Source organism: Grus americana, chromosome 4, assembly GCF_028858705.1.
Source record: "Grus americana isolate bGruAme1 chromosome 4, bGruAme1.mat, whole genome shotgun sequence".
NCBI classification, from domain to species: domain Eukaryota; kingdom Metazoa; phylum Chordata; class Aves; order Gruiformes; family Gruidae; genus Grus; species Grus americana.
This window is the reverse complement of record NC_072855.1, coordinates 67,826,032-67,839,373: the sequence shown is the minus strand read 5'-3', so window position 1 is coordinate 67,839,373 and position 13,342 is coordinate 67,826,032. Positions and strand designations below refer to the sequence as shown.

At 36.2% G+C, this 13,342-nt stretch overlaps 1 protein-coding gene across 4 annotated transcripts in view; it reads right to left on the bottom strand.

Moving 5' to 3' along the window:
- The window catches only part of OTUD4 (OTU deubiquitinase 4), a 35,318-nt gene that overhangs the window by 14,474 nt on the left and 7,502 nt on the right, over nt 1-13,342 (bottom strand). For all 4 annotated transcript variants that reach the window (XM_054823046.1, XM_054823049.1, XM_054823047.1 and 1 more), the window contains exons 4-13: nt 11,956-12,006; nt 10,007-10,053; nt 6,654-6,726; nt 6,103-6,184; nt 5,147-5,291; nt 3,117-3,174; nt 2,613-2,730; nt 2,315-2,379; nt 1,441-1,541; nt 21-145 (exon numbers count right to left, since the gene is read on the bottom strand). In XM_054823046.1, coding sequence (XP_054679021.1) covers nt 21-145; nt 1,441-1,541; nt 2,315-2,379; nt 2,613-2,730; nt 3,117-3,174; nt 5,147-5,291; nt 6,103-6,184; nt 6,654-6,726; nt 10,007-10,053; nt 11,956-12,006 — 865 coding nt within the window. The remainder of the gene's footprint in view (nt 1-20; nt 146-1,440; nt 1,542-2,314; nt 2,380-2,612; nt 2,731-3,116; nt 3,175-5,146; nt 5,292-6,102; nt 6,185-6,653; nt 6,727-10,006; nt 10,054-11,955; nt 12,007-13,342) is intronic.

Here is a 13,342-nt window from a genome sequence, read left to right as displayed (position 1 = left end):
AAAAACAGGTATAATCCTACCAGGCTGAGCATTCTGCCCCCATGTTGGGAAAAACTTTTTTATCTTTTTCCCTGGCACAGTGTTCCAGCCCTCCATAGGAGAGGCCTGCGGAAGAGGTTTAAGGCTCTTCAGTGAGACAGCATGCCTACAAAACAAGGAATTACAGAGGGAAAAATATCTTAAAAGACCAGATCGAGGCTTGCATAAATTAATACCACACATTTACTAACACAAAGATCTTTCCATTTTTGAGAACACTGCAAAGTCCTTTGATCTTTATAATTAGACTCAAGCAATGTGTAAAAGAACAACGAACTTTGTTAAATAAAACTCTCTGATAAGTTAATACAAACTTAGCCAGTAAAGAACAATCCGCCATTTCTGAAGTGAGTATTCTAATGTCTTCGGTGCAGACAGAAGAGGAGAATAATCAGAAAAAGCAATATACTCAACAGATAAACTTATCAGAAACACTGCAATAGGTGTCAAGATTGAAAAACATTACATTGGTGGTTTATATCCCAGAGCAATTCCTGCATTTTTAATTGAGGATGCTGTAGGATGTCCATGCAACTGTTTACCTTATCAAAGGAAGACATTCAAATCAGGTTAAATCTCAATTTAAAAAGGGAACAAACCGCAAGACAATCTTCAGATCTCACAATTTATTTATTTTTTTACAGAAGGAGATCTCATGAGATCAACAGGCATCTTTCTCCTTCCCTCATTTACCTTGACTGAAAGTGTTTCATCTTCCCAAACTACACTCAACTATGGGGTTTTTTTGCCCCAGAAGAATTACAGAACTTACAGCAGACCTCAAGAAGAGGTCTCAAACCATGCCCCTACCCCCCAAAAAAACCCCCACCCAACACACACAACCAAAACCTCCACCACAAACAGCCAACCAACAACAACTTTAAACACTTAGTTTGTCCCAAGGTAGGGGAAGGAAGATGCTGATCTAAACAGCAATTTGGCACACTCTGTATGAAATCAGGCAGAGCTACTCAACCAACAGAGAAGCTAGCTGCTTTGATGGACCTTTTAATATGAAAAGCTTGTCACAAATCTAACATCTAATTATTAAGCACAACAAGCAACACTTAATTGGGATGGTATCAATCTGTTTAGGATTGAATCTTGTGGGGAAAAAAAAAATAAATATAATTCTGATACTAATGTAGTTACTGTTTTACTCTGTGAGTAATATCCAGACTACTTAGCAGTAAAGAAAAAAAGTCTGAAGTGACAATTAATGCAGAGCCCCTCTTTCCTTTTTTATTTAGTATCTTGTTTTCTTAAGAATTTTGTGGTAGTACTGCTTCAAGTAAAGGAGTAGATACACTTCAGGGCCTGAAGTTAACTCTGAACTAAAGTCATGCTGCCATTACCAAGATTCAGTTTGGCACTCTTTTCCAAAAAAAATTAAGCACTTACTTTGCTCCAAGCTCTTCTACAAACACAACAACTGGCCCATTCTCTGAACAAACTTCTTGAATATGGGCATTATAAAATTTCCCATTATGGTCTAAGCGCACCTATAAGGAAAAAGAGTAAGAGAAAAAATTAATTACTTGAAAAATAATGAGATTCGAACAAAGCAAGTTTACAAACAGTAATCATTATCTCCAGACTTGAACATAAATACCTGGAACTATGATGTTGGTTTTGGTCTCTCCAAAGAAAAGCCTCTATGACAGAAAACGCTAAAATGTCGTTCTTCGTCATGCAACTGTATGCACGCAAAAACTTTATCATGCAGCAGTATAATAAAGCAAGGGCAGCCATCAGCAAAAGATGCAGTGGAGATAACAGTTTTATAAGATGGACCTACCCCACACTTTTGCACATCACAGGAATAACTAGCAAGCTTACAGAACCCAGGAAGAGAAGAACAGAGCTTCGCCTGAACCAACTGTCCTAAATGCACCTACCTCTCACATAAAGGCTAGCGCTCTACAACACCAAGCAAGGACTCACCACGGAGGCAACCCTGCACAAACCCATTTGCATACTTAATGTTAAGGTCCACAGTCATCTTATGAAATATACTCTTGAAGTTAACCTTGTGAATTTTTAACGCAGTAAAATTGCACCGATCAGATGTTCTATTACATGCCTTTTCTACATGGATGCTGTAAGTCATGAACACTGCCAAATATTAAATAATGAGCATATGCACAGTTGAAGACCCTAGCAAAGAATATTTAGAAAGTAGCAATTATTTATCAAAATAGTTAACAAAGAGGGAAAACAGGCATCTTGAGCAAAACATTAATGACTCCATGAACTATAATTCAATACTACTTACTTTACATTTATCTCCAACTGAGTATTGCATGCCAGCAGCAATAGAAAAATCTTGTTTCTGCTGATCTGTAAATATATTAGCAGTAACATACTGTTAGTTTAAGTACACCAAAAGAGTTACTTTCTTGATGCAGTAAAAATGCAAACCAGAAGTTCAGGCCCTAAATCTGCACACTGAGCCATGTGAGGAAGACCACTGCCTAAACCCAAACTGCCATTTGCATCGCTGTTCTTTAAGAGGGCTTCGCTTTATCTATCAGCTTGCAAAAGCTGGAATTTTTAAGTATTTGGTTACTTACCCCATTTGGATTGGAGCCAAACATCATATTCAACGTTTCTGTAAACTGATGGATTGAGTGATTTAAGGACTTTTTTAGGTAAGACCAACAAGGTAGGATTCCCATTGCTCTTAAGGTGCTGTATGAAACAGAACAAAGTGCTAAATGGTCAACTACATAAAGATGTACAGTTTTCCATTTTTCAATCACAGTGCTCAAGCTTTAAAATGAAATATAAAGCAGCTGAAAATACATAAAGTATAAAGAGCTTTGAAAAAAAATAATTCAATGGTGTTCTTTTAACTATACCAGAACAAAATTAAGAACTAAGCAGCATTAAAATGGACACTATCCACCTTTTGGCACATCAAAAGCCAACTTTACTTTTCAAAGAAATAACTAGTTTTTAAGATATTACATGTTAGGAAAACTAGAAACTCAAGATTCTCTCATGAACATTAAACACTGAAAAATACAGAAAAGTATAAGTTATTAGGAAGAAAATAAATCTTAACATATAAATACCTTGCTGCCAGAAAGAGACTTCAATCCATTCATATCACTAACTGTTGTAGCTTTACTTCTGCAAAAGGACAGAAGCAAGCTGTGGTAATACAGCATTAATAAGGCCTGGAAATCAGGTAAGAAACATCTTGGAAGTGGATAAAAATACTGAAAGTAGCACTCTCTACATATTTTTCCACAATAAGCATACCACAGAACATCTTAATCTCTTAAAATGAAGAAGCTAAGTCTAAACCAAGAACTGTATTTTTAGCTTTATGGACATAGAAATAAAATTTTTGTTTCTAAGTACAAGTTTCAAAAAGTCTAACTTATGTGTACTGACTTAGCCATCACTTAAAGAAAAAAAAAAGGGGGGGGGGACGGGACAGGACAGGCAACAGAAAAACAATTCCTCTAAAATTCTTACAACTACACAAGAAAAACATAGCAAAAGCAGATATAAAAAACCCCAAACCTCAAAACCAAAATCCACTCCTTTAGTTAATTGGCATCAGGCACTCTAATTTACTCTTATTTTCTACACCTGTCATTGCTGGAAAATTACTTTCCACAGAGTGAAAAACAAGTATTTTCCCCTACAGCAGTTGTAGGCAACTGTCAGCATTAACTTTTCCAAAAAACAAACTAAACTATTACATTTGACAACAACATAAGTGAAAAGTTTACATTTATAAAATGAAAAAGATCTTCTGGAAAACTAGGTAATCAGACAAGCTGAAGTCAACTTTAAGACAAGCAAAAATATTAAGAATTTATCAACACAGCGAAGTGTTGTAATTTGTGTTAACTAGATCACTAGCTCTTATGTCATAAGACACATGGTTTAAATCAAAAACATCAAGTTTGATAGTCTCAAGTGAGTATATGACCTTCATTTACAAAGGTGCTATGGAAGTTAGCAATATATTTTCTTATGAATCCCAAAGATACAGGGTAATGCTACTGCATATGAAGCCCAGGAAAGCTCCAAGAACAGAAAGGAATAAAGGTTTCCACTCTCTGACATTTAACTACAATAATTGTTCCCCAAGGCAGAAATACTTTGTATTTTAATTGGAAGTGTTCCCTATGTTTTTGGGTTTTTTAAATTCTAAACAAGAAAGGAAGCTAATCCCCTTCCCAGACCTTGGTTTTCTTTCTGTAGTCATTTCCATCGTCTTCCTTTCTGTTGTTTTCAGCTTGAGGAAAAAAATCAGCTCCCAAAGTCTCAAAGAATTTCTTCTGCCATATGCCACACAGACTACAGCAGAGCCCCCAGAAAGGACTTTAATGACATTCAGCGGGAAAAAGGGACATGATGCACTAATACAGCAGAATCTCCATGACTTCAATGGAATTTCACACAAGCCAGGGTTGTAAGAACAGTATTAAACAGAAGAAAAACCACCAATATGTAAATGCAAAAATGGCACTGTGAAAGACTTACTGTTTAAAAGGAATCAGCAGGCCAAAATCTCAAAGCTAGCTAAGAGCATCCAGGTTCAGCAAAAGGAATACAAACCCACAAATATAATCACTTCATAAAGATCAAGGAACAAAATGGAGCAAGCTACATCTGTATTTCTCCATTAACTACACCTCAAGTAGGCATTTCAGCCCCCAGATGTGGAAGCAACACAAGTTGGATTAGATTCCTTTAACTCTACTCAGTTGCAAGAGCGAACCAAGTAATTCTCATGGAGTTTACCATGCCACACTGGCACTCTGACAGTTCTCCCAGGGGATTCTGCTATTTTAAACAGGAAGAGGGACATGTTGCAATGGCAATATTCCATTATGTAAAGAGACCCAAAGCTAGACTGTGGGGAAAAACAGAGGAACCAGAACCCCATCCTCAGGTACAGCGAAGACTACACGTTTCATTCTTTCATAGTTATAACCTTACCTCTTTGTGTTTCTTTTCTTAGTAATTTGTAAAGGTTTTCAACCTTAACTGTTAGATTCTACTACCCATCAGAAACTCTGAAAACTCATTTAACATGTATTGCTGACAGGCATCTTAACGTTAACTTTTAAATCCCTTTTACCTGTAGTTGTCGTCGTCTGAATCTGAAGCAGATACTTCACTGCTACCATTACTTTCCTCTGTCACACCAACAGCACCAAGTTCTGCTATGATTTTCTTAACATCTGTATCAAATACTTTCTCATAAAGCAACTCATACAGCAGAGCTGGGGAAGAGAAGGAGAAAGCGGAAGGGCCAAATCAATTACAAGGTAAATGAGATTTTATATCACCATTACAGACCCATTTCAAATTACTTCAAAGCAAGCAAGCATTTTGATATGTTAACTGAAACAGTGCAGGCATTAGAAGCAAAACCAGCTGCAGCTACTATGACTTAATGGATATGCATGAAACTACTAGAAATCAGGTCTCCTGACGGGCAAATTTGGCCTTAGCCTTGTAACTCTGCACATAGGCAGAGACTTCCTGAAGAATCAGAATCCTTGTAGGCATTGTCACAGTGACCCATCAAACCTGATTAGGACCTTTGGGCATTTCTGCAGTCTGGTAAAGAAAACAACAACCCATGAAGACAGTTACTTTTTGTATGTGCAACCCCCATTAATTTCTGTGACAAGTTACACATGCAAGGGTAATTTTAACATAAATAATTAGTTTGCTAACGTAGTCTGAAATACAAAAAATTAAAACCAGAATGCTGACCAAAGACAATGCAACAGATTATAAATTAGTACACCAACATTTTCTGTTTAATTACATTAGACCACCCAGATTCAAAGAGGCAGATTATATATCAAGAGGAGAAGACTCATCTGCTTTGTCAAGAATCAGGACACAGTAAGAATTCATGCTCTTGCAAAACCGTAGTTATTGACAATTCAAATGGAAAAACTAAGCTACTGAAGAATGACTATAATAAACTTTCATACAGAGTCTTTTCCTGAAACTTGATGGTGATAATTTTAAGATTTTTCGTAAAAATACATGCTTTTAACTAACCAACATAATACTTACACTGGCACAGAGCAGCCTTTTCCGAATACTCTATGGGATAAACAATATCATAGTGGTTTCCATTTGAGAAGCACAACAATACCTATTAAAAAACACACACAGATATTTTAGGTTGGGCATCTCACTTGATTTCTTCATATGAGAACAACCTTTTAAATTCAATTTAATGTACCAATGTGCTTTGATATATCTCGGCATCTCAAAGTATCAATATCATAATGTTTAGTGGATGTCCTTTAAACCAAAAAGAATTTGACCCAAAGTAAAAAAGAATTTAAGACAGAGGTAGCTATGTGAGTTAGCACTTGTAAATCGATTTTTACAGAATTTTAGATTACTAGGAAGATATACCACACCCCAAATATGGACCATCTCTTGAAAAAGAAGTGCTACATGTATTAACAGAATAGCTGCCTTAAATAGGTACAGAAGAAAATTGAAATTCTCAGAACATTTCATTGTGTTGAATAATAAAACTCACATGAAACTACTTGCTTTTTATAAAGTAGTCTTAATTCAGCCTTTCACAATAGCCATATTTTTATTTTTACCTTATCAGAAAAGCCATTTTCAGTTACATGGGAAGGAGCAGCATTTGGTTCCCGGTATATTATGAAATCTTTCCTGAGAAAAAAGTATCAGTTAAGAATTCATTTAAAAATTACAATCAATAAAAAATGGAATATTCAAGTTAAGTTCAAGGACGTACATAACCACAGAAAACACCTAGCCAAAAAGAATACTGAGTACAACTATCACTGGTCAAAAAAAGGCTGACTTTCATAAAAGGATATAGTAGAATAAGATGTGCTGGTACAAGATGCACAGAGCCAATGACAAGTAAAACAAATTTCCAGATACTGCTTTCTGGAGCTGTGTTTAGAAGGATGATGGCTCCTCAGTCCCAGAGAAATTCCTTACACTTTGCTATTTGGAAACCCAACAGAACAAAAAGGAGGTTGGTTTTACGAACAGAGACAGAAAACAGTGATAAGTTTCCAGAAGGCAAGCAATGGCTTAGCTCAATCTGTACTAGCAGATTGATCACACGTGTGTGAGAACCCTTTGAGCATGGAGGACAGCTAACAGAACAGCCCATGCCTGCACTCAGAAACTCTTCTTGCCTCCCAAACCAAGTTGTTCTGCTCAGAAGGGTCCACAAGTTTCTGGTCCCAAACGGTGGCCACGCTGCCACAGCATGCTAAGGAGCATGCCAAAAGCCCAACTGCTCCTCCGGCTATGCCTGCTGATGGACTGATATTGTAATCAAGCCTCCAGCACCTCTGCAAAAAATCACTTGTTGGAGTTTTTTCATGTGTAGCAAGAAGAATCTTTTCCTGCTTTTTAAAATGGATAATACACTGCGGGGGGGGAAGACATTCAGAGGGCTCAGTTTCCCTTTGGATAAAGACTCCAGAAAGCGTGGAGTCTTAACGCTATGTTGTGTTCATTAGACTCAAATTGATGGATTTATAATGGCAAAGCAAGCCCTCTGTTGTCTCTTCAACTGAGAGAACAGAACCAAACTTTTTGGGAAGCTTGGACAGAACCAGCAGTGTGCTGTTGCAGTCTTGGCAGATACTCATCATCAAGGCTATCGGTCTAGTACAGTTTTTCAAAACAAGTTTAGAAAACTTCTATCACTGCAAGCTAAGTTTGGGTACCTCATTATATTTAAGAGGGGTAAAAATACCATAAATTAAAGGTTATGCAACTACAGTTAAACAAATTTAGAATTTACATTCCACACTTAGTAGTTCTTTTTTTAGCTTGTTAGATTTGAAAGTATAAAAAGTTGAGCTTGAATATAAAGTAACATATATAGGAAAATCCACAACTGATACTGACATGACATGCTAGTTGATTTTTTTATTTTCTGAAAACTGAAAGACTATCAATCTTTGCTACTTGTTTTTCTGCTATAATCAATTTCTGTCACGATCTTAAATTTAATTATTTTCTCTCTCTTTTATCCATAATCCTCCCTTTGAATTCTTTGCTCAGCAACTTCTCAATTTCTTCAACTTCTTCCTTGCTCACAGACACAAGTTTTATTAGTCTTGCAAAATGATTAAGTACATTCACAGGTGCGTTTTTGGATTAAAAAAACCCCACAACACCAAAACTTTCTACAGCTCAGAAATACAATTCTGAGAGGAAAAGAATTTCGTAGCTCAGAGACCCACCTGCTTCAGGGAGGCAAGAAAAATTTACTAGATAACCAGATTATACTTGTGATAGACCTGAGGAATGAAAATGAAAACAAACCTATTCACACTGCTTTTATAACCTATGCTTGAAAAGTCTGAAACTCTTTCACTTCTCCACTTGGTGCAGAACAGAAATTCATACTTCTGCTTTCCCTCAGTCTGCCAGCATGCAGGAAGGGAAGCAATTCTCTCCCCCTACCACCATCACCATTCCTACTTTCCCAGAGCCTCTAAGTTTAGAAGCTTTTTAACAGAAGCCAGTCCTCCCAAAACAAGTATGGCAGTAACAACTCTGCAGCGAAATACTATATATAGTTGCAACTATGCCACAAGCCTCCTCATGCTTCCAATGGAAATTTTAAAAAAATACTATTATCAACCAGGATTTGTCTCTGCATTCATTTATCCTGGATACCACTGTATCATGACTTCAAAATAAACTGCTTCTATTTCATGAGAATACATTTCTCATGGTCAGAAATACAACAAACAGAAGATCACAACCATCCAGTTCCAATGTAATCAAGTATGCAATTTTGTTGACTTAAAATTGAGTTATGTCCCTTTACACCCTGGCTCAATCTAACCATCAGACCTTCTCTCTAAACCTCGAGCCAAACTTTACTCCAACTTTCAGTTCAGTCCTCTTCCACCTATGCAGCACATGCAACTCTAAACTGTCCCATTAACCACATAAAATGCAAAGACAGAATTTAATGCAATTTCCCGCACTTAGCACTCATCTACGTATCTGAAATTAATATTAAACTCATTTGTCTCTCTTATCAACTGTCTCATCAAGAGTCAAAGTGCAAAGAAAGTCATTAAATTACAGTAAGCATTTTGGAATACTGAAATTTTCAACTGGTTTACAAAGAGCAAGAAGAGAAGATGCTGTACACTGCTCATTCCCTTGCATAGCAATTAGAAAGCAGTTATAAATATTCAGCATATTGTGTCATACTATTTTGTGAAGAAAAACTAATATATAATATTACATTTAATAAAAACACATCAGCAAAACTGCTCATCACCAAGAGAAGTGTTTATCTATGCACAAATACCAAAACGTATTTTAAGCGTAGCTCAAGCTATAGCCCTTGACGAACTCATACTATTTTGTCTATACTGATACAGTGGAAAAAGGAAAATTTATACAGGAAAAAGAATAAGCTACAGTGGTACACCAGGTAGTGTTACATGAGTACATACAACTTCATACCAGGGAGGTGCAAGAACGGCTTTCTAGCCGACAGCCTCGAATACTCATACCACTAAGCTACATCAGAGCGTTTGTACAGAGGTAATAAAGAAATGGGTACAGCCCACAGCTCAGTAATAGGGTTTAATATTAAAGCCTTGGTAAGAAATAAGAACAAAAGCAATTTTAACAGAAAAATTAAGACATGAAAATTCGCAAAATACAAACTGTATGACTCTACCCACAATTAGTTGTGCAGGTGAGATGCATGACATTATTGCAAATCTGTATTCAAATCCCAGACTAGATGTCATTTTCAAAGCTCACTTTTCTATTTTTATTTAATACCTTAAGAGCTGCAGTTTTCAAAGCATATTTGTAATTTTCTGGAGAACTACAGTATAACAAACAACTCCATCTTTGCTATTCCAACTGATTCACTAACAAAACAACTTAACTGATCTCAAAAAAACATATTTAAAGGTTTTCTTACTTGTACATAAGAGAAAGGGCACTTATTTCTACTTGTCCAACCCATTCCTGTATTGAAAAAAAAAACCCAGACAATTAAGTTCAAACAAACACTCAATTATTATACTTCCTCACATGTAGATCAAAAGAAGCAAGAAATCATTGTCGAAAAATAAATATATTAACACTGAGTCTGGAGTTCAGTCAAGACACTTTGATTGTATTCGAAGTTTTTTGAAATAACAATAACTACTCCAGTAAAGTGGTTAAGGGATATAAGCTAGAGGGATTTTTTTCCCAAACTAGAAATGGATCTGTATGAAAACTGAGAGAGCTAAAAACAATCACATAAACACAGATCTATCAGTAAAGAGTATGATTTTGAAAGATGACAGAGTGTTTTTATTTTTTTTGTTAAACAACCAGCAGTCCAGCTTTTCAGAAGTGATTTTTGAAAAGAGTGACAGATTTACCAAGTGCTTTTAAAAATTTTACTCTCTACCTTCAGAACTGTCTGGTTTTGTGGGCCTTTAGCTATAGATGAACTGGAAAAAAAACCTTGAGGCTTAACTCCCATGCCTAAAACACAGATAACTTCCATACAAATATCTTGGCACTGTCTTGTGAAGTGCTCCAATGCAAAGTAGATAGACCACTTCAGAACAGTCAAAATAAACTTGTGATACTTAGTTGCATTTCTCATGCACATAGCTGTATATCAATACCTGAAGAAAGACCAAAAATCTGCCCATTAAAGCTGTTTAGCAGTGAAATGTCAGTAACACCAGAACCTAGACTCAAATCACAGAAAAGTATAAGTTGTTGCTTCCATTACAAGCCTACCACCGTACTGCGCTCCAGTATGATGAGACTTCATCTTTCTCATTAGTGTTTGGGGTTGTTTTTCTAAGTTCTTACTAAATTAAAACCAACTCAAATTATGCTTGGGGCAGGAATTTGTAGCAGTACCTTTTTTTTGTAATCATCTTTTAAATTCTCATGACAATTTTAAAATACAGAATAACAATATTAATTTCTCTGATCATGTAAAAAAGCCACTGCATTGTTTTTCAAAAATATTTTTTAAACATTAGTAGACATATATGAAAAAGACATTTTCTATATGCACAGTGCAATGCTGTAAACCTTTTACACTGGTGTAGTTCAGTGTAGCGTTAAGTTCTACTGGAAAAAGGTATAGCATAGCATATCACCTTGAGATTTGGCTATGCTAAAGCTTTGCAATTAAAAATCCTGGAATAAACAAAGCAATACAGAAGTAGAATAGGCTAACATTAAATTTTTTTTCCCCTCCTTTCCACCATTCATTTCGGAAACTGAAATAAAGAACTATCTGGTTAGCCATTCTAACTAGGGATGCTGTAGGCATGGCAGAGGAAAAAAAATAAAAATAAAATCATGTTTTAATTTCTAAGAGGGGAAAATTTAATAAAATTTATGGACAGATACTTAAAAAAATTAACAGATTTTGCAATGTTGCACTAGATAGTCCTCTTCCCCCCCAGCTTACACAAATTGTTAACTCCCTAATAAAATTACTAAAAATAAATGGGGGGGGGGGAAATTATAATAATTTTGCTTCAAATCAATATCTTCGTAAGAGTCTGTGTCTACTGTTCATAATATTCCTTACATCAGTAATTGTCTTTTCATCACCTAAACTTTTAGACCTTTATTCAAGGCTGTCTTGAAGAAAAAGCTAGCTACACTATGTTGGCATTTGCAGAGGCTAGAAATGTTTGGATACAATTTTGAGGAATAACAGGTTTAAATCGAGACATACAAAAAATCCCCCAAATCATTTTACAATAGAGTGCATGCATAAAAGTATATATACACATAATTCAAAGACTTCTTAAGCTCAAAAACATTTGTGAGGAAAAAAAAATCCAATTGCCCATCAATTTCAACAGAAGCACTGCTTTTTATTATAAATGAAGTTTAACATACCTGTGGATTTTCCAAACATTTTAAATACTCTTCAAATGGCCCCTCTATGAACTGTATTTGGAAAAAAAAAAACCAAAAAAAAGGAATAATTAGTTATTTTTATTAGCATAGCATATGGAATCCCCAATCTATGACTCACTGTACCAATGGCAACGTACCATTGGAAATTTTATATTATGCTGGCCTCAAAGAGTTTACAATCTATAAGTATAAAATGATGTAGAGATGAGGGAATAAATAATTAAACATACAGGTCTGCATTCCAGAAAATAACCACATAACCAGCTTTTGGAGTCATCGCACAAGCTAAAACAAAACAAAACACCCAAAAAGAAATCTAGGAGCCAAATGGGAAATCTGAAAAAAAGCAAAGATGCTGTCAAGTAGATGTTTATGGGCGTTTCATCCCAGGCATGCATGGCATCACTGGAAAGAGCACATGTGGGCTTAAAGTACCTTGTTAAAAGAAACAGGCAGCAATGGACAATCAGGAATGGCAGTCACATTTCTGTAGTACCCAAGCAGCAATAACATACAGTATAAGCAAATTATAAAGCACTTTTTCCTCTTGTCTATATCACTTCAAACTCCTTTTACTTTCAGTGAAAGGATGAAAACAATCGGGCTACACTAAGCGCCAGGCGAAGAAAGTAATCCTTCAACTACACTCTTTAACACGCACGAAGAGGCCAAATTCACATTTGTCAAGGACAGAGAAAGATGCTGCAGTAATTGAGACATCTTAACTTCAAAGTGTTTCAGCCATGCTGGCCAACAGAGAGGTTGTATTTAAAAAATGCTAGTTAGGCACAATCTGTTTGATTTAGTTAAAATAAAGATCCACAGAGGTCCAAACAAAGAAGTAATTCCCATTATGAACTTCAGCCTCAAGCAGGATAGCCTCTTTACCCATAGCAATTAAGAAACAAGTTCATAAGGAAAACTGAGCAGAGCATAGAATCATTTAGGTTGGAAAACACCTTTAACATAATTGAGTCCAACTGTTGTCCCCAAAGTGGGACAACACAACCATTAACCTAACACTGCCAAGTCCACCACTAAACCATGTCCCTGAGTGCCACATCTACATGTCTTTTAAATACCTCCAGGGATGGCAACTCAACCACTTCCCTGGACAGCCTGTTCCAACGCCTGATAACCCTTCCAGTGAAGAAGCTTTTCCTAATATACAATCTAAACCTCCTAGGCACAACTTGAGGCCATTTCCTCTTGTCCTATCACTTGTTACTTGGGAGAAGAGACCAATACCCACCTCACTACAACCTCCTTTCAGGTGGTTGTAGAGAGCAATAAGGTCTCCCCTCAGCCTCCTTTTCTCCAGGCCAAACAACCCCAGTTCCCTCAGCCACTCCTCATTAAGACTTGT